The 21,215-nt window shown below is 44.7% G+C and overlaps 1 protein-coding gene across 3 annotated transcripts; it reads left to right on the top strand.

The window, feature by feature from the left end:
• Nucleotides 1-1,296: 1,296 nt before the first annotated feature.
• On the top strand, nt 1,297-20,712 carry SLC2A10 (solute carrier family 2 member 10). Of its 3 annotated transcripts, XM_073682693.1 has the most exons (7): nt 4,251-4,315; nt 4,806-4,854; nt 8,003-9,277; nt 14,389-14,511; nt 15,606-15,741; nt 18,166-18,296; nt 20,153-20,290. In XM_073682693.1, exons 2-6 carry the CDS (start codon nt 4,851-4,853, stop codon nt 18,269-18,271), a joined length of 1,644 nt encoding a protein of 547 aa, XP_073538794.1. In that variant the 5' UTR covers nt 4,251-4,315; nt 4,806-4,850; the 3' UTR covers nt 18,272-18,296; nt 20,153-20,290. The 3 variants fall into 3 exon arrangements, with proteins under 3 accessions (XP_073538792.1, XP_073538794.1, XP_073538791.1); XM_073682691.1 differs by lacking the exons at nt 4,251-4,315; nt 18,166-18,296 and adding an exon at nt 1,297-1,542 and having other exon boundaries at nt 20,153-20,712; XM_073682690.1 differs by lacking the exon at nt 18,166-18,296 and having other exon boundaries at nt 20,153-20,712.
• The last annotated feature ends 503 nt before the right edge of the window (nt 20,713-21,215 follow it).

Genomic DNA, 21,215 nt, shown 5'->3' with positions numbered 1-21,215 from the left:
ACTCCAGGGAATGATTTTAAAAAAGTCACAATTGGTGAATCCACAGAAAACATCTGTAAACCCCAAACTCTGTCCATTAGAACAAGCAGAAAAAAACATAAAAATAGATTTGTGGATCTTTGGGGGGTTTCACAAGTCGGGTTTGAGAGGAATTTACCACTTGTACCAATTGAGCCCCACCATAAGAGGAGGAAGAAATGAGACATGGACCTACCTGTAGAGTCTCAAGTTGTTTTTCTCAGAATCCTGCGGACATTGTTACATAACAAAGATGTCTGCAACAAAGAGGGGATGTCAGTTATACCCTTCCCACCCTCGCGAGGCTCCTTGTACAAAACAGTCAGCTTCACTGTCCACTTTGGAGTCCTAAGCAAAGTGAAACAAAGTTCTGGTGATGGCCCAGCAGATGATGTGAAGAGGGCGCCATGTCTGTGTGGTGTCCTGGAGCACAGGCAGAACTTCATTAATCAAGACCAGTGCTTTGCCCTCAATGGTGAGCTGTCTATGACCATGGCGATCTTGTGGTGATCAGGTCCTGGTGCAGTGATCCCTCTTATCTCTGCGTCTACAAAAATATTTATAAGACCTCATTCAGACGTCCATTTTTCTCATGTGTAAAAAAAACAGACCTATTATTTTGATCAGGGTGTGATCCGTATGTGATCAATTTTTCTCGTACATGAAGAAAAACATTTTTTGCCCCCTTCTCCTATGTTACAGTCCGTGAAAATCGGACCACATTCGGATGCCATCCAAGTGCGGTCTGATTTTTTCACGGACCCATAGACTTGTATTGTAGATTCTGATCTGATACTCGGATCAGATACGTCTCCACGGTTTTACATGGACCACTCAGTTTACAAAAAATCACGGACGTGAATGGCCTCATAGACTATCACAGGTACGAGTGCAATCAGTGACAAAACACAGGTAGCATATGCGAAAAATGGACGTCTGAACGAGGCCTAACACAAACCAAAAGGTGAGGTGAGAGAGGAGCCTTGTCTGACCCCAGAGAGCACCAGAAAGGGGTCAGTCCTCCAGCACCGTACAGTGAATATCAAGGAATATAAGGTTATAGGAACTTAACATTGAGCCCAACCTATGCCTGTGCTCGTGAGTTCAAGAGAGCCTTTGTATGACCATGACTGACCAGGGCCACGAGTACGATCTTTATGTAATGGCCTCATGAGACACGATCCATCAGCCATCCTGAGGCTGGGAATGCTGCAGATCTGGTTCAGCTAGCTTATAGCCCTTAGGCAAGTACCTTGGCGAGGATCTTAGAGTCCATATTCGGGACAAACTTGTTTATCAAGTCACATCTCTCTCATTTTCCACCATCTTCTCACCCAGCTCCAGATAAATGAGGTCCCCCAGCGCTACATAGAGCCCCTCTGGGAAAAGCCTGTGCCGAGAGCAGCTCCCTCATGGCCGTCGCACCTGCTGGATTAGTGCTAGGAACATATCGGCAGCTTCAGATTGATGGTTTCCGGGAAATAGAAGTCTGATGATTCTTTGGTGATTTCCACTAGATGCTTGGTAAGTCGTGTTACTGTTAGTAATAATTGTCCAACTTTCTACAGTGTTATGTAGGGTTACGCCTGTATCATCCTACCGGTGTGCCAGTATGCACTGTAGTCCTGGTATTCTATTCATGAACTAGGAGGCTCAGGATGAACAGAGCTACAGGTCCCTCCAGGATACTATAGTGCTGTATATAGTTTACATGGTATTTATGATGTCAATATGATATCTCGAGCTTGGAGCATAAAGCTATATATGCTGTGATGGTAGCGATCTGCTGCTGCTGTCTCTTCTGACATTTTCCTTTTTACTTGTGATAAACTGTATCAGACCTGGAAGAAAAATGTGCAAACTCTGTGGTCCCGGTCGCCCCTCCGGCGCGTCCCCCGCTTGCCCTCCACCTGCGGGATCACCTCGTCTTCTAAGCCTGGCCTCATTACCATTAGAGAGGATGTTGCTATAGCTGCGGGGAAATCCTCCTGATAATCTGTCACAAGTTGCCGCTCTATTCTGTGGTTGTCATCGGTTGTAGCTGATGGCGCTGACCTCGGGAGACACGACAAGGTCTTTCCTGGCCTCCATCTTGTAAGGTAAATGGTGGGCATGCACAATCGACATAGGTCCTATAGACTTCACAGGTCATATTAGTTCTTTTTATTTACGTGAAACACCAAACCATGAGGGGGCGCTCTATAGTGACAGACAACATGACACTGAATCTCTTACAGATGTTGTCGCTCAGTCTCCTGAAAAGTGAGCAAGAGCTCCTCCAAGGTTGGAGACAATGGGCGACGATCCCAGTGGGGGCCATATTGTATGGAATATTATTTTACCTATAGCGCCAACGTATTCCGTAGCGCTGTACAGACATTATCATCACTCTCCCCATCGGGGCTCACTATGTAAATTCCCTGTCAGTATATCTTTGGAGTGTGGGAGAAAAGCAGAGGATACACAGATCTAATATCCAGCTGTATAATAGCAGACAGCTACCTCTCAAGACCACCATAAACATGAACGCTCAGCCTAGACGAGCATCCAAGTGTTTTCAATGGGGAGAGAGGCGAAAGCAGCTACCAGGGACTTATCTCCTCTGAAAATAAAAGAATCAGGCTTGCGTGACGTAACATCCTCATGTTGTTAGTATAAGTGTATTTATTTTAATGGGGGCAAACATTCAGAATGAGAAGGGGTGGTCCTAGTAGTGGACAACCCCTTTAAAGGGATTTTCTAATTTCGGAAAACTCTCATATCCCAACTGCAGTTTTATAAAAATTAAAAAAAAATAGTACTTTTCTCATCCTCCCCAGGTCCAGCGCTGAGTCTCCGCCACTGCTCCTGGTGTTAATTATAGTCTGCAGGGCTGATGCCACGTCAACAGTGCTGCAATCAGTGAGCTCAACTCGGACAGAGCCGCTGAGCACACTGATTGGCTGCAGCGCTGTTGACGTGACATCAGTGCAGGAGACAATAACTGATACCGGTGCACCGGCAGGGATTCAGCACTGGACTCGGGGAGTGTGATTAAGGCACATAAACTGCAGCCTGGCAGACAGAGGTTTTCTGAAACTGGAAAACCACTTTAAGGGTTTGTTAAAATGAACAAAACACATAGACTTCCGACTGATACATTGTAAGAAACTATTAGGGGAGTTGAAACATTTTTGAGCTTCTGATGCCTACATTGGATTCTATTGTTACAAACCTTCAGCTGTGAAAGGTATTAGATCTGAGCCAGGCTGGATATAAATAACAACGACATTTTGTCCAGTGACAGCAATGATCTTGAGATGGTGAAGAGCTGAAGCACCGTCTGTTGGAAACTGTTCATCGTACATGATTAGGCTTTATTTACATAGGACTGACCATTTTGAGTTTTCGACTGTATCCGTGAGCGGAGAGTTATCACCATTTTGTCCTGAGGCATCTTTTATAATTACCGATAATCAAATCGATTTGATATTGTAATAATGACTGTCCTGTGAAACGATCTCCACTGTGCTGACCACTAAGGGCAGGTTCAGATGGCCATATTTTCAGTCCGAGTGCGATCTGACAAAACATCAGATAGCACTCAGACCTATGTTATTCTATAAGGCTGTGCACGTCAGACTTTTTTCTCGGACCGAGCCTGTCCGAGGAGAAAATCGCAGCTTGCTTGAGTTTAATCTGATATTCGGATTGTACTCAGCCATGTAAGTCAATGAGTCCATAGAAAACATTGGACTGCACTCGGATGACTTCTGAGTGCAGTCTGATTTCCATAGACTAACAGAATGGAAAAGATGGAGAATTTTTTTGTCTCCATCTTTTCTGCACCTGAGAGAATCGGATCACACCCTGAATCAGTGTAATTTGCCTAATGGATTCTGTTGGATGAGAGAGAATACGGCTGTCCGTACCTTCCATAGCTTTGTGAAATATAGCTACTAACGAGCCCCATCCCCTAGTAAATATGCAATTAAAAAAAAGGCTGAAAAGTTTGTAACCAAATCTTTAATTTATAAAATGTTATTGCTTTTTGTAACAGTAAAAAAAAGTAAGTTTTTGTTAAAAAATAAATAATAAAATGTACAATGAAAGATGAAATGGATAAAGTTGAATGTGAACCTGTGGGTAGGAGTCCTGGGGAGGGCAGGTTTCGCTTCTGAGCAGGTAGGCAAGGGTTAATACACTTAGATTCCTGAACTTGGGAGGAGAGAAGGGAAAAGTATTTTTTTTCTTTGCCACGTCCTCCTCACTTCCTGCAGCCGGTTCCCCTCCTCCCTGCTCTGTCCTCCCTGTTGCAGTAAGTAGTGCTCACCTATGCTTATCCCTGTATCTGCCACCTAACCACTACCTCTGCCGATCACCGTGCACCCAGCACAATGTATCACATCTCTGTGCTCACAGGTGGGACATCCTCCCTGAGCTGATACATTGTCTACGGTCTGTACAGGATTTCAGTCTCTGACTGTAGACAGGTCTGTCCCCATTCGCTGACCGCAAGCATAGATCTTGAAATGGTGATGCACTAAGATATAGAAGTCTATTAAAAAGTTGCAGGCCTTTTAAACTTTATTTATATGGGACTGGTGGACCTGCATTAGTTACAGATCCTTCCCCGCTCCAGGTGGAGAATATTCCGCTGTTTGTGCCAAGCTGCCTGGACTCCACATTGTATCCTGTAGACACCAGGACCCTTGACCGGCCGCTTGCTGTATCTGGTGGATTCTGTGCCCTCTCTGGAGTCTTCCTGCTACTTGTTCACTGCCTCTTTGTTTTGATTTTTTTTCCAGCACTACCTACGATGTGAGAACGCTGTCGGTGACCGTCACTGCATCATGGGTATGTCGCACACTGAATACCTGGTAAACCATGTCTTACGCTGATTGAATACCTGGTAAACCATGTCTTACGCTGATTTTTAGGTGAAAAGATGATTGTTAAGATATGAACGGTTACGACTACAGATAAGCAAATGAATATTTTGTGTATTTTAGTCCAGCGGCCACTGGAACTACCTCCTACCTGCTGGGAACCCCCGACGCCTCTTGGTTTGATACACCGTCACCGTTACAGTGTGACGCACACATGATGTCAGCAGATAGGAGACGGTTTGCATGAGTTGCCAACTTGACTTTTTCTTTTATCTGGACAGCTTCTCAAAAAATCACGGACAGACAATATTTTTTACAGACATATTGGAAAACCATAATAAACCATATGATTATAACTGATACATGTGTACAGCCCAGAATTCTGATATGAAGACATCATCTGCATTCACTGTACAATGATGACAATTAAGGCTCGTGCAGATGACTGTATTTTCGGTCCAAGTGCGATCTGACAAAACATCAGATCGCACCCGGACTAATGTTATTTTATTGGGCTGTGCACATGTCCTATTTTAGACAGTGAGGGAAAAATAGCTGCATACCTGAGTTTGATGTGATATTCGGATCGCACTTGGCCATGAAAGTCAGTGAGTAAGTGGAAATCATCGGACTGCACCCGGATGACATCTGAGTGCAGTCTTATTTCCTCGGCCTCAGAGAATGGAGAAGACGCAGAGGCTTTTTTGTACATTTTCTCATCCGAGAGAATCGGATTACACAATGCTAAGAGTTTGATCAGAGTGTCATTTGCATAATCAACCCGATTCTCTTGGATGAAAGAATCTACGGCCGTCCGTACCTGTTCTTACAGTCAACATAATCTAGATAAGTTTCTTCAGCTTCAGAAAAATCACAGACGCCTTAAATTGTTTTTACGGACAGGACAAAAAAGTGCCCTATATTTATGGACTGTCCTGGAATTTCTGGACGGTTGGCAACCTTTCTGACTACAGTTGTAGCCACTGGACCAGGGTCCAGCGAAGTGATTCACTCCTCTCTAGTTATGACCCATCATGCACGATAATTGTGTAGTGTAAGTGGTTATAACGATCGGACAATGTGGCCAAAAACGCTCAACGTGATCATCGTTATATGCAATTCCTGACTGCCATAGTGGTGGGCTCGCTTCTGGTGATCATTTACCACTGATCTGATGATCTACTCGTCTGAACCCAGTTTTATACTCCAATAACCACTCTTTCTCAGCCTCAGTACTTCTATTCCGTTATGTCTTATACCTTAGGCCCTACTTATACATCATGTGCTGGTGCGTCACATCACAACGATGACGTTTTACCACAATGATGATGTTGCGCCAGTCCAACTAATCACAAGAAGAGACACTGATGCCAGGAGGTAGGAGATGGTTCTAAGAACTCCCGTCCAGCGGCCACAGATTACTAACCTGCTCGCTGCGCTGGATCGATTTGCACCAACTCTTATCGGGGCAGTAAGGATCCAGCATGTCCGATTTTTGACTGCCGGTCCTTTTGTTCTCTAAGGCAGGGTTCCCCAACTCCAGTCCTCAAGGCCCACCAACAGGTCATGTTTTCAGGATTTCCTTAGTATTGCACAGGTAATAATTACATCACCTGCACAGGCAATAATTCCATCACCTGTGCAATACTAAGGAAATCCTGAAAACATGACCTGTTGGTGGGCCTTGAGGACTGGAGTTGGGGAACCCTGCTCTAAGGGATAAGCCGCCATCAGCGGTTTGGCAGGAACTCTTTCTTAGAGAGTACAGGAGCGCTCTCTCTGCTGGCAAGAGATTCGGGTGAGATACAGGTGCATCTCACAAAATTAGAATATCATCAAAAAGTTAATTTATTTCAGTTCTTCAATATATATATATATATATATATATATATATATATATATATATATATATATATATATATATATATGAGTCATTAAAAACTGAGTGATCTATTTCAAGTTTTTATTTCTGTTAATGATTATGGCTTACAGCCAATGAAAACACAAAAGTCATTATCTCAGTAAATTAGAATACTTTATAACAGCAGCTTGAAAAATGATTTTAAAATCCGAAATGTTGGCCTACTGAAATGTATGTTCAGTAAACGCACTCAGTACTTGGTCGGGGCTCCTTTTGCATCAATTACTGCATCAATGCGGCGTGGCATGGAGGCGATCAGCCTGTGGGACTGCTGAGGTGTTATGGAAGCCCAGGTTGCTTTGATAGCAGCCTTCAGCTCGTCTGCATTGTTGGGTCTGGTGTCTCTCATCTTCCTCTTGACAATACCCCATAGATTCTCTATAATAGATTCTCTATGGGGTTAAGGCCAGATGAGTTTGCTGGCCAATCAAGCACAGTGATACTGTTGTGTTTAAACCAGGTATTGGTACTTTTGGCAGTGTGGACAGGGGCCAAGTCCTGCTGGAGAATGAAATCTCCATCTCCAAAAAGCTTGTCGGCAGAGGGAAGCATGAAGTGCTCTATAATTTCCTAGTAGACGGCTGCGCTGACTTTGGTCTTGATAAAACACGGTGGACCTACACCAGCAGATGACATGGCTCCCCAAACCATCACTGATTGTGGAGACTTCACACTAGACCTCAAGCAGCTTGGATTGTGGCCTCTCCACTCTTCTTCCAGACTCTGGGACCTTGATTTCCAAATGAAAATTGGAACTCTGGGACCTTGTGGAGTGTGTCAATGACTGCCTTCTGGACATCTGTCAAGTCAGCAGTCTTCCCCATGATTGTGGAGCCTACTGAAACAGACTAAGGGACCTTTTTAAATGCTTAGTAAGTCTTTGCAGGTGTTTTTTGTTAATTATTTTAATTTACTGAGATAATGACTTTTGTGTTTTCATTGGCTGTAAGCCATAATCATCAACATTAACAGAAATAAACACTTGAAATAGATCACTCTGTTTGTAATGACTTTATATAATATATGTTTCACTTTTTGTATTGAAGAACTGAAATAAATTAACTTTTCGATGATATTCTAATTTTGTGAGATACACCTGTAGTTGCATGTTGGCACAGCTTTCAGCTGCTGCATGTGACCTCACCTTATGTTCGTCTGACCTCACAGCTAATTACTTTCTCTGTCTTTCTTCCAGGTATCCCAGCAGTTCATCTCATCTTGGCGGCTACGGTGTCGCTATTAGGCGGCCTGATCTTTGGATATGAGCTCACTATTATCTCCGGGGCTCTACTACACCTGAAGAATGAGTTTTTTCTCACCTGTTTCCAGCAGGAGGTCCTGGTCAGCGCTGTACTGGTGGGGGCCCTGGCAGCTTCCCTAGTGGGTGGCTTCCTGATTGACCGTACTGGTCGCCGGACTTCTATACTGGTCAGCAATGTAGTGGTCCTGAGCGGCAGCGGCATTCTAATTCTGTCTGGATCTTTCTGGTGGTTGGTCATCGGCCGTTTCACTATTGGGTTGGCCATTTCCATCTCTTCCATGGCTTGCTGCATCTACATATCTGAGATTGTCCAGCCTCACCAGCGAGGCATGCTGGTGTCCCTCTATGAGACTGGCATCACCGTGGGCATTCTACTCTCCTACGGGGTAAATTACTTCCTGTCTGGCTGGAAATATATGTTCGGTTTAGCAATTTCTCCAGCTTTATTGCAGTTCATCAGTGTCTTGTTTCTTCCGTCCAAAGCCTCTAAGGCGAATCTCTCAGACCAAGAATCCCACAATGGACTCATTCAGCTACAAGACTTTGAGGAGGCAGAAGATCTAAAGACATCTTCATCCAACAAAGTCTACTCTTTCCTTGATCTCTTTGGGGCAAAGGATAACATGAGGACTAGGACTTTGGTAGGGGTAGGGCTGGTACTATTTCAGCAATTGACCGGTCAGCCCAATGTCCTGTACTACGCATCCACAATTTTTCGCTCAGTTGGCTTCCGGAGCAATTCATCGGCCGTTCTAGCCTCTGTTGGGCTTGGTGTAGTCAAAGTTCTTTCTACCCTGGTGGCCATGAGCTGCGCAGACAAGGCAGGGAGGAGAGTTTTACTTCTCACCGGCAGCATTATTATGACTATCTCCATAACCGGAATAGGATGCGCCAGTTTTATGACCCAGTTGGATTCTCACAAAAGCTGTGAATCCGTGGCACAAGTTAATGAATCTACTCATTCATTAAACTCTACCATGGATGCCCGCACGGTGTCCTTTCAAACTCCGCTAAATGACCCCAAGGTGTTTAACTCAGGAATGATGAGTGGTCACACAGCGGGAGTGACCAGTTCCAGTAGGGGGAAGACAATCCACACAGATTCATCAGTCAGAGCCGGCACGTTGCACAGTTATGCTATTTTGAATTGGATTACTCTGTTGAGTTTGATGGCGTTTGTAAGTGCTTTTTCTATTGGATTTGGACCAAGTAAGTGAAAAGCAAATAAGTGCGTAAGAATTAAAGGGATTTGTGGATTTCTCAGGTCTGGCACAGGCGATACAAAATCTGATGGCTACAGTCACATATACAGGTTTTAAGTAGTAGGAATGTATAAAACTTTTCTTAAAAGGTTTTCCACTACTATTAAATTATATCCGTCATTCAGTGGATCCCCATGTATAGAGCAGGCTCATAACCTGAGCCAGCTCCACACGAGGCAGATGCCGGCTAAATGAAACAGCTGACATCTATGTCTGCAGCTGAGCTCTGCATGCCGCTGTTAACCATTTAGATGTTGCTGTCAATTTCTGACACCGGCATTCAAATAGCGCTGTTGCTGCTGCTTGTGCTTATAGGCTCGCATCGGCTCTCGGCAATGTGATTTTGGGGAACTGATGGGCTAGCATGGCAGCCAAAGCCCTGCTGAACGCCATCTTGGTACCCATGTGAAGATAAGCTATAGGCCTAGCTTTATAGCACACCATGATATACACTATATACTGTAATACTGTTGTATTGCAGTATATAGTATCAGGGTTTCCACTAGGAATTTCGGGGGCCCCATACTGTCAAAATTTCCGAGCCCCCTTGAGACTCCACCCAATACTCTTTTTTTTTTTTTTTTTTTTTAAGGTATATTTTATTTACTTTTCTTTAAGGGAATGTGTCACATACATTTTATTTTTAAACTAATTGCAACCAGATTGTAAATTTTTTTATAATCTGTATTTCTGATTGCAGATTCCATCAATCATTCCCTCCCCAACCAAAATGTATAAGCTCCTGGAGAATCCTGAGCGCGGCTGCCTGATGTTGTAATTCAGCATTTGGTTTTGCGGCATCGCTAAGGATCATCCAGTAGCTTATACATTTTGGTTGGGGGTTGGAAGGAAGTGGGGGAGGGAATGATTGTATCATACAATCACGTACTGAAATGGTGGACAAATTAATACAAGGACTTAAGTTAGCTACTCACACAGCCAGTGGCCCCGCCGCCCAGTCAAGAATAATGTAATGGTGGCCTCAGCTTGCCCACCGCCGCTACCTGCCCACCGCGGCCGCCTCAGCCTGCGATCACCAAATTAATAAATGTAAACAGGGAATATTATTGCATATATATTCACCAATTATACACTACTAAAATATCTTTATTGGTATTCGTTAAAAACCTATAAATTCTAGAATATAAATACAAATACACCTCAAAACATAACTCAGTGATAATATAAAAAAATTATCAAGTAGTCAAGAGTAAAGGGGGAAAGGGGGGCCACCTCATTTAGCAACTACTCGTCCCTACCTGTCTGCGGAGGTTGGCACCCTCTTGAAACAAGATTGGCGCCCCCGCTCCGCAGCCACTCAGCAGCCTCCCCTCAGCAGCCTACCCTCCCTCAGCAGCCTCCCCTCAGCAGCCTCCCCTCAGCAGCCTCCCCTCCCTCACCAGCATCACCTCAGCAGCCTCCCCTCAGCAGCCTACCCTCCCTCACCAGCATCATCTCAGCAGCCTCCCCTCAGCAGCCTACCCTCCCTCACCAGCATCACCTCAGCAGCCTCCCCTCAGCAGCCTACCCTCCCTCACCAGCATCACCTCAGCAGCCTCCCCTCAGCAGCCTACCCTCCCTCACCAGCATCATCTCAGCAGCCTCCCCTCAGCAGCCTACCCTCCCTAACCAGCATCACCTCAGCAGCCTCCCCTCAGCAGCCTACCCTCCCTCACCAGCATCACCTCAGCAGCCTCCCCTCAGCAGCCTACCCTCCCTCACCAGCATCATCTCAGCAGCCTCTCCTTCTCCAGCGGCCTCCCCTCCCTCAGCAGCCTCCCCTCCTTCAGCAGAGCAGCGCAACACACACACTTAGGCTAAGTTCACACACGTGTTTTGCTGCGTATTTTGCAGCAGATTTTTATGCAAACTTTCAGTTGCGTCTTGCAGTACCAGCAAATTCTATGAGAAACCAGAATTCTCTGTTCACACATGTTGCTTTTTGTTTGCGTATTTTGTGCCTTGCTTGCGTATTTGGAAAATAGAGCATGCCACTTCTTTCAGCGTTTCTGCAGCAGAAAACGCACCTTCGTTTTTGCGTATTTGCTGTGTTTTTTTTACCCATAGGAAGTAATGGGTGGTCAAAAATACGCTTCAAATACGCACGTTTTTTACGCAGCTGTTTTCCTGCTAGAGAAAAGTTAGCAGCAGAAAAAAACACAACGTGTGTGAACATAGCCTTACACTTACCGCCCGTCGCTGTCCCCGCAAGACATGTGGCACACTTCTGCTCCTAGTCCTGATTGAAGATGAGCGTGCAGCATGTCACATGACCAGGACCATGACAAAAGTACAGCGCTCATTTCCGTCCGCCGGGTGCATCATGCACCGAGCTGCTGTCCCTAAGGGCCTGGTAAGCAGTAAGATTGGGGCCTGGGCTGGCGGGGGCCCCCCCTTTTTGCTTCTGGTCACTGGGCCCCATACAGCAGTAAGGGCAGTAATGCCCTGATGGCGGCCCTGTATAGTATAAGCAATTGCAGGTTCAATCTCCCTAAGGGGAGTAAAAAATAAACAAAAACATTTTTTGTGAAATATCTAAAAAAAATTGTTTAAAAATGTAATCCTTGAAGAGGAAAAAAAAAATCAATGTCAGAATTTTTTTTTCAGTCACCAGAAATCCATAAAAAAATACAATAAGAAGCTACCAAATTGTCTTATGTAGCCCAAAATAGTATCAATAAAACCAGGCAAAAGACAAGTCCATCAACAAAAAAATAAAAATGTTATGGATCTTGAAAAACTGGTGACACAAACCAATATTTATTTTTTTTACAAACTTCTGAATTTTTTCACCACTTAAAGGGGTTGTCTAGGTTTGGTACGAAAGTCTGCAGTCACTCTAAGTGCGTGCTGTCAAGATCCTCCAATGCCGGTGGAAAGACCGGGCAGTCATGTGACCACACGTATGCAATACTTATACTCCCGGTCACATTCCCACTAGACATGCGCGGCTTTCTTCGGTTCACCTTCCCAGGGCAGACAATTTTAGTTTTTGCTCTTTTGTTTTTCATTTCCTGCTTGTAAGACTCAAAACTTTTATTATTTCTCCATTGACATCACCGTATGAGGGTCTGGTTGTATTGCTGGACAAGTCGTAGCTTTGAATGACCCTATTAATTTTACCAAATAATATAGAATCCAAATTCTGTGAAATGGCAAAAAAACACCTGAGATTCCGACTTTTTTTTTAGTTTTGTTTTTACACCGTTTCTTGTGTGGTAAAAATGACATTGCAGTATTAGTCTTCAGGGCAGTCTAAATATGGAGATACCAAACTTTTTTTTTTTTAAATTATTTCAGTAGTTGCAAAAAAAAAAAATGGTTTGTGGAGCCATTTTGTGACACCCACAACTTTTTTATTCTTCCGTTGATAGAGCTGTTTTTTCCTATATGGCGTTCCGCTTATGGATAAATAATTTAATGTTTTTTTTTTCAAGTGGAGGAAAAGCAGGTGATACAAATTTTTGTTTTCTTTATTTATTTATTTTTTTTAATTTAACTTTTTTTAGTCCTTTTAGGAGACTAGAACCTACGAATGTCTATAGCTAAAATCATGGCATGCGACTGGGCTTTACATGAGTACCAACATGGCAGCTATGGAGACCTTTAGCAGGTCCCCCCTGCCATGGAAACCCATTAGCACCCCGCCATTGCCTTTTAGGTTATGATGGGCCCCCAAAATGGTGCGCCCCAGGGATTGAAGACTTTAAATGCCGCTGTTAGGGATCGACAGCGGTACTTAAGGGGATAACAGCTGTGATCAAAGCATCTGCTGGGTATGGTGTAGGCTCAGCTCCATATACATGGGATAGACATGCCATACATGTACAGCGGATGTCAGAAGGGGGGTTAACCTCTTAATAACCACCAATATGCCTATCTTATGGCAGTCAATAATGGTTCTTATTCTATAGCACCACCTTTTATTAAGCTCTTGCTGATTTACAGCTGTGGCATGGGCGAAAGCTGTGGTAGGCTTATCACAGCTCGACTAGCAGGAAGGATCCTGGCTCTGCTCTCCCGCAGCTCCTGCCACTTTTGTCATTTTGTGAGAGGAGAACAGAAAACTGTCTACAGTGTAAAAAAATATAACAAAAACAATCTATAAGTTTTGAGAATTTTCACAATTTTTACTAGGGTTAGTGTTAGGGCTAAGGCTAGGGTAATAAAATTGTTACAAAAAAACACAAATTAAGTAATAAAAAAATCAGAACAATTTATGACTTTTTTTTTTTTTTTCTAATTTCAGCAAAAAATACAACAAAAAAAACTGAAGTGCCAAAGGCCATACTAACTATACTCATATGTGTCTACATTAGGGTGTGTAGGAATGCCAATAATGTGCATTAGATATGTTATACTGGGGTCTACAGAGTAATTTCCAATATTCAAACATAATTCTCTTTGTCTTCCACATCAATATATTTTAGATCAGGGACTCTGTAGTGTACAGCAGCAAATTTGGTATCCAAGTAATTGGAACAAATACAGAAATAAATGTAGAGGCATAGAAAAGTAAAAACGTCATAGCGAAACACAGAAAGATTGCTAAATATCCTTTGGTCATTAAATGGGTTTTCCATTTTCGGGGAATGTGGTGTCCCCAGGTTCAGTTTATTATAAAAAATACAAAAAACAAACAAACTGCCCTTTATTCACCAGTCTTGGGTCCAGAGCTGAGTCTATACCGCTGCTCTCGGTGTCTGTTATTGTCTGCAGCACTGACATCACATCCACAGTGCTGCAGCTAATCAGCTCAGCGGCTCTGCCCAAGTAGACTGCACAAGCTCACTGATTGGCTGCAGCGCTGTCTACATGACGTCAGAGCTGTAAACAATAACAGACACTAGGAGCAGTGGTGGAGACTTAGTGCTGGACCAGGGGCGAGTGAGAAAAGCACAGTTTTCCAAGACCATAAAAAACCCTTTTAAGTCAAGAAAACCTATTTCAGAGTTGCTGCCATTGAATCAAAACATTTTTGTTGACATCAAGATAGGTGATCAGTATCATAAGCCTGGACCTTTAATGAATCCACTTGTCCCCTCTGTCTTCCTCCAGTGACCTGGTTGGTCCTCAGCGAGATCTATCCTACTGAAATCCGGGGTCGAGCCTTTGCCTTCTGTAACAGCTTGAACTGGGCCACCAACCTGCTCATCACCATGTCCTTCCTGGATGTCATCGGTGAGTCACACAGAGCGCTGTTGTCACTGCACAAATCCCGCTGACTATGGGATAAACTATATTGCATCCTCCTCATCTGCTCGGCATTCAGGGTCAGCTCCAGCTCACCGCTATCATCAGTGACCCTTGTTTAGCTGCATTGGTTGTTGGAGTCTGATGTTGTCTGTAATCCTCCACTATCAACTCATCAGAGGCTGGGGTTGATGTATTGCTCCCCCATGCTTTACACTGCTGCTCTGCTTGTTCAGATTGGTTTCTGTGTATAAGCATCGGCACAGCAGGAAGGTCATTAGATGGAGAGATGAAACATTACATTAAGGGCACAAAACTTTAACTAAAACTCAAGTGAGAATAATATTATAAAAGATGAACTGAGTATTGGCAATTGGGAGGATCTTCTGTAAAGGGGAGGAGCTTAGAGTTCTTTATTAATATTGCATGTCATATAAAAGACAAAAGTATCATCTTGTATTAAAAAACCTTTCCATTGTCTCAAGAGTAATATATCAGAAAAAATGTTATTAAAGGGTTTTTTAGAAAAGTGTATCCAAAACGATGCCTGTTCTGTAAAATACCAAAATCGCAGAGTACTCACTCTCTCCGAGTCCAGTGCCATCTCTGTGCCCCTGCTATGTTCTCAGTGTTTTGCCGACAGAAGTGACGTTCCGTCAACAGCTCACATAACCGCTACAGCCAATCAATTAGCTCAGCAGCTCAACTGGGCCGCTGAGCTCAGTGATTGGCTGCAGCGGTGACATGTGCGATCCCAGACTGCCAAGCTTCCTTTTACTGGGAGATTTACCTCATTACGACTGAAGACATAAATGAATGATAAATGCAGAACACACCTCTGATAGACGAGGGACCTAGGAAAATGGGTCTACTAATTCAAAATGGCCGATACTCCCAAAAAAACACAATGCAGAGGTGGCAAAGCTTGCATTTTGGCTGTCACCATTGAAGTTTGTGGGAGTTACAGAGAGAGTCACGCAAGGCGGGGATAGGAACTTGTCGCGGTGAGGCCGGTGGTCCTGTGACATTGGCCCCCATGTTGTCCCATTGGCTTACTGTGTCCTGTTATCTTTACTCTGCAGAGTCCATTGGCCTGTCCTGGACCTTCCTGCTGTACGGTATCATGGGAGTCGCTGCCATAATTTTTATTTACATATTTATTCCGGAAACCAAAGGACGAACGTTACAGGAGATCGATGAGCTGTTCTCAGATAGAAGGTGAACCATGATTATTAGCTACAGGGTGGAGAGGAAATACGGATATGACGGAAATCTTTAAAGGGAAGCTGCTATCAGAAAATGACCATTTTTGTAAATCAGATTATTGTGTTACATGTATTTTTTTAAATAAAATGTTTACAAATTTTCAAAATTAGTAATCTCACAATTTTCCACTGGGCCTTTTTTTATACTCCCACTTCCTGTCTTTTAAGGAAGAGTTATCAGCAGGCTCATTGTCAGCAGAGGCTAGAAGACGAAGACAGCTTATAATACAGGATCCACCAATCACTATAGGAGATGTCGCAGCTCCCCCTCTCTTTACAATGACCTTTGCTCAGGCTCATTAGACACTTGAATTCATAAGATAGGGTCAGGAGTTGACCATTATGGCTAGTTACATGTGTTGATTCCAGAAACAATAGGAAGTTACAGTCTACAAAAAATCCTCGGTGGCCAGTGTGAAATTTACAAGATTTTTATTTATATTAAATGTAGATTGTGATTTGAAAAAAAAAAAAAAAAAAAAATGTATAAAAAAAATACATTTAAAGCAAAAACCTGACTTAAGCAATAAGTCATTTTCTGATGACACATTCCCTTTAATTACACTTGATCATAGGTGCAATCATTTGTGCAAGTGCCTCCCATTTGAATGGTGACAAATATATGTAAGCGCAAGCCCCTCCCATTGGTGACAGCTGCCTTTGCAAGCCCCTCCCATCTCGCTGATCACAGCTGCGAATACAAACATCTCCCTTCCCGCTGGTCACAGCTGTCAGTACAAGCCCCTCCCATCCCGCTGGTCACAGCTGTCAGTACAAGCCACTCCCTTCCCGCTGGTCACAGCTGTCAGTACAAGCCCCTCCCATCCCACTGGTCACAGCTGTCAGTACAAGCCCCTCCCATCCCGCTGGTCACAGCTGTCAGTACAAGCCACTCCCTTGCCGCTGGTCACAGTTGTCAGTACAAGCCCCTCCCTTCCCGTTGGTCACAGTTGTCAGTGCAAGCCCCTCCCTTCCCGCTGGTCACAGCTGCCAGTACAAGCCCCTCCCTTCCCGCTGGTCACAGCTGTCAGTACAAGCCCCTCCCATCCCACTGGTCACAGCTGTCAGTACAAGCCTCTCCCTTCCCGCTGGTCACAGTTGTCAGTACAAGCCCCTCTCTTGCCGCTGGTCACAGTTGTCAGTACAAGCCCCTCCCATCCCACTGGTCACAGCTGTCAGTACAAGCCCCTCCCATCCCACTGGTCACAGTTGTCAGTACAAGCCGCTCCCTTGCCGCTGGTCACAGTTGTCAGTACAAGCCCCTCCCATCCCACTGGTCACAGTTGTCAGTACAAGCCCCTCCCATCCCACTGGTCACAGCTGTCAGTACAAGCCCCTCCCTTCCCGCTGGTCTCAGCTGTCAGTACATGCCTCTCCCTTCCCGCTGTTCACAGCTGTCAGTACAAGCCCCTCCCTTCCCGCTGTTCACAGCTGTCAGTGCAAGCCCCTCCCATCCCGCTGGTCACAGCGGTCAGTACAAGCCCCTCCCATCCCGCTGGTCACAGCGGTCAGTACAAGCCCCTCCCATCCCGCTGGTCACAGCGGTCAGTACAAGCCCCTCCCTTCCCGCTGGTCTCAGCTGTCAGTACAAGCCCCTCCCTTCCCGCTGGTCACAGCTGTCAGTGCAAGCCCCTCCCTTCCCGCTGGTCACAGCTGTCAGTACAAGTCCCTCCCTTCCCGCTGTTCACAGCTGTCAGTGCAAGCCCCTCCCATCCCGCTGGTCACAGCGGTCAGTACAAGCCCCTCCCATCCCGCTGGTCACAGCGGTCAGTACAAGCCCCTCCCATCCCACTGGTCACAGCTGTCAGTACAAGCCCCTCCCTTCCCGCTGGTCAAAGCTGCCAGTACAAGTCCCTTCCATCCCGCTGGTCACAGCTGCCAGTACAAGTCCCTCCCATCCCGCTGGTCTCAGCTGTCAGTAGAAACCCCTCCCATCCTGCTGGTCTCAGCTGTCAGTGCAAGCCCCTCCCATCCCGCTGGTCACAGCTGCCAGTACAAGCCCCTCTCATCCCGCATGAGACAATTGTCAGCCATCATTATTTCATAAATCACTTTTCCTATTGCTTCTTCCATGCAGTCTAGTTTTTAGCCCTGTGACCCCTCCCTGGGGACCCTTTGTTAGATCCACATAGATCTGTGCACTTTTCTATTTCTTTTGCTGTTTTGTTTCTGTTTGATGTCCTCTGTGGAAAATGTTAGAAAGAACCGCACATAATTACAGCAGAGCCATTGATGTAGAGCGAGGGCGCCTGATTGCTGCATGGTTCCCGGTTTCTGGCTTTAATGCTCACAAATCCTCAGTGATTATGGCAGCCTCATTCCTCTAAGTTCACAAATCTTTTCTTCAAATCATTTTGCTTTTTTCCATTGTCTTGAGGTTGCGGCTTTTGGGTAGAGATGGCAGCTGTGCGCCCAACCACAAAGGCCTGCAGCTCATTGGTGTGGAGCAGCCATGGAAAATATCTGCAGTGCAGGAGAACTAATGAGGCTCGGCAGCAGGATGGATGTGTAAGGAGATGGACATACTGCCCACATTCCCCCTTGAAGACACGTGTATTGTTGTAATATGTATTGTGACATGCGCTATTAGTGTTGTAATTTGCCTAGCCGTAGGGAGAGTTGGGAGAGTTAGAATTAATAGCTGGGATTAGCCCAGAGGGGTAGGGGATAAAGCGAAGGGACAGAGACAGTTTCTTGTTGGGATGTCAGATAGGGCCCAGCAGGCAATAGAAGCAGACCTAAGGTCTGACCAGTCAGCAGAGTCGCTTGATATGGATGTCTCTGACATGAGTGGAGACCGAGGCAGTGGATAGTGCGATCCTGAGTAGAAGTGACCAAAGGACAGAGTGGTCAACTGGAGACGGGTCCTGGGACAGGACACAAGTTGAAGAGGTAACAGGCCAGGACGAAACTGGGAACATGAGACTAAGAGAGTGCCCCGGGCGGGAGTACCAAGGCGTCAACAGACAGAGAAGCTAAGTAAAGGCCATAGTCGCAATCTAGCTCCCCTAAGGGGAAAGAGGACACGGAACTGGGGGTTGAAGTATAGGACTCTCGCTTACTGGACTGTGGTACCGTTAGTGGGTACTAGGATAGGTCCCGAAGAACTGTGCTGGATCGTGAAGGCAGAGGAACTAGTTGAGGCAGAAACAAGCGATCCTAGAGAAAGAAAGCGAGCATGTGCGTGAAGATGCTCCATGCTCTTAAAGAAATGTTCGTGAAGTTATGCACCCGCTATCTATTAGTACCCACCAAATTGATGTTCAGTAAAACAACTTTGTTTGATTGGTGGTCTCACTCATTTCATCATCTGGTCCTGACCATGCAGCCTGCAAGGGAGCCGTGCCTCCATGGATGAAGCCCACACACCCAGCCAGGACCCCCATCTCCTTGTAATGTGCCGGGGCGTGAAAGACGAGTACCTCACCCACGGCTACTGCCCCGTGCCGCGTTAAAGAGGTTGCTTAATAATCCTGTATGTATGATATCTATCTATATCATACATACAGGATTCAAGGGGCCTCCATCCTGATGTTGAGCCTCATTAGTTTTCTGCAGGAAACCATTGTTGGAAATAATGGTAGGATGGAAGCAAAGCCCTGACTCCCAAGAACTTACTACCTACAAATTTGGGTTTTCACACAGGTTGCCGCTTCAGTGTTTTTAGATGTTTAACTCCGATGTTTCTCTGGTTACTGAAGTACAATTATCAGCATTTCATACGTTTTTCCCCTTTTTTTTAGCAAATTCATGAAGTTTATGTGAAGACTTTATAGTGTTGTCCATTATTTTTCAATACTTCTACCCTTCGCTCTGGCAGCTGGATATCAGCTTCTGGGCCAAATCCTGACTGATGACTGCCCATTCTTAGCTCATCAGTGCTTACAGGTTATCACAATTTCTGTGTCTTGTTTGTCCTCCACTTTTTGAGGATTCACCACAGGTTCTCTATCGGCATGAGATCTGGGGAGTTTCCTGGCCATGGACCCAAAATTTCAATGTTTTGTTCACCGAGCCAGGAATGGTCGGCCATCAGTCAGGATTTGGCCCAGAAGCCGATATCCAGCTGCTAAGGCGAAGGGTAGAAGTCTTCAAAAAATAAGAGACAGCACTAAATATTGAAACTTTCTGATAATTGTAGTTCAGTAATCAGAGAAACATCTGAGTAAAAGATATAAAAACCCCGAAGAAGCAAACTGTGAGAGAACCAAAATTTGTGTCCATCTCAAAACATTTGGCCTCGATTGTACATGGTTAATGGAATGAAATGGCAAAAAGCAGTCACTATTGTGTCCCCCCCGTATCATTTGATACCATAATATCTCTGTGGCATTTATTATTATGACTTTTTTTTTCTTTTCCAGATTTCTTGCCAGAAATCAGACATCGGCAATATTAGGGAAGAAGAGTCAATCATCTTGCCACCGCTACAGAAAGATGGCGCAATCCACCACATCAGACTCCAGCACCTCCAGCGGCTTCTAATAACATATGACGCTCAGACATGGATGCTGGTGCCTTCTATACTGCGGAGGACCTGGTGCCTTATAGCTGCAGTCTGACTACTGTAGGTTCCGGCAGTGTCCACCATGTACCAGTATGGTGGACATTACTTACGGTTCATCATAAACGGTGGTACTAGTGCCACAGCCGATAAGTTATGTACTGCTCTCTGAGACGTGCCACCTAGCAGTACAGTGTTGCCAGTGGCACGTGGCAACCCCTGCACCTATTATAGTTACGCCATTGGGTGTTGCTGCAGATGTCGTCATTGCTCAGGTTCAGCGCAGACTGTAGGAATTATCCGTGCAGCTCTCCAGCTTCTAGACCTAGTGCCCCCTGGTGGTGGTCAACAACGTTTTATTGGATGTTTTTATTGGTAAATTTGGAGAAATCTCCATATTAAATGTGATTTTATATTTTTCATGTAGTTGTCATTATTTTCTGAAGTCATTGGATTCTCTGTCTCGGTTGGATGAATTTTATTTCAATTTTTTTTTTTTTAAATTAAGCAAATTAAGCATAATCATGAAAAATTTTCCAACTTTCTTCTCTCTGCTTCCTCTCAGTGAATCAAAACTGATTTTTTTTTACATCCATTGAGGTCACTTCTTACCGCCAAAGTTTTGTTATAATGTATTCAGTCTATACTAGAGAATATTTTGTATCTTGTACTCCAGACAGTTTACCTGCACTGATGTACTGTAGCAAAACTATCGGGACAAGAAAGAGACTAGTGCCGCTGATGTGTTCAGCTCATGTTCTACACAGTAAAACTGTAGCATATACTCAGCAGTGTGAGAAGGACTAGGTCAGGATGTATACAAGAATAATGATATTCAATGATAGCAAGCAGAGATCTTAGAAATAGGGAAACAAAGCACAAAGTATATGAGAGTCACAGAATTTTTCAGCTATAGGGGAGGT

This window comes from Phyllobates terribilis, unplaced genomic scaffold (assembly GCF_046119375.1).
Source record: "Phyllobates terribilis strain yellow unplaced genomic scaffold, ASM4611937v1 Scaffold_5__5_contigs__length_657084704, whole genome shotgun sequence".
Lineage (NCBI taxonomy): Eukaryota > Metazoa > Chordata > Amphibia > Anura > Dendrobatidae > Phyllobates > Phyllobates terribilis.
The sequence above is the reverse complement of the archived record's forward strand: the minus strand, read 5'-3'. Positions and strand labels throughout refer to the sequence as shown.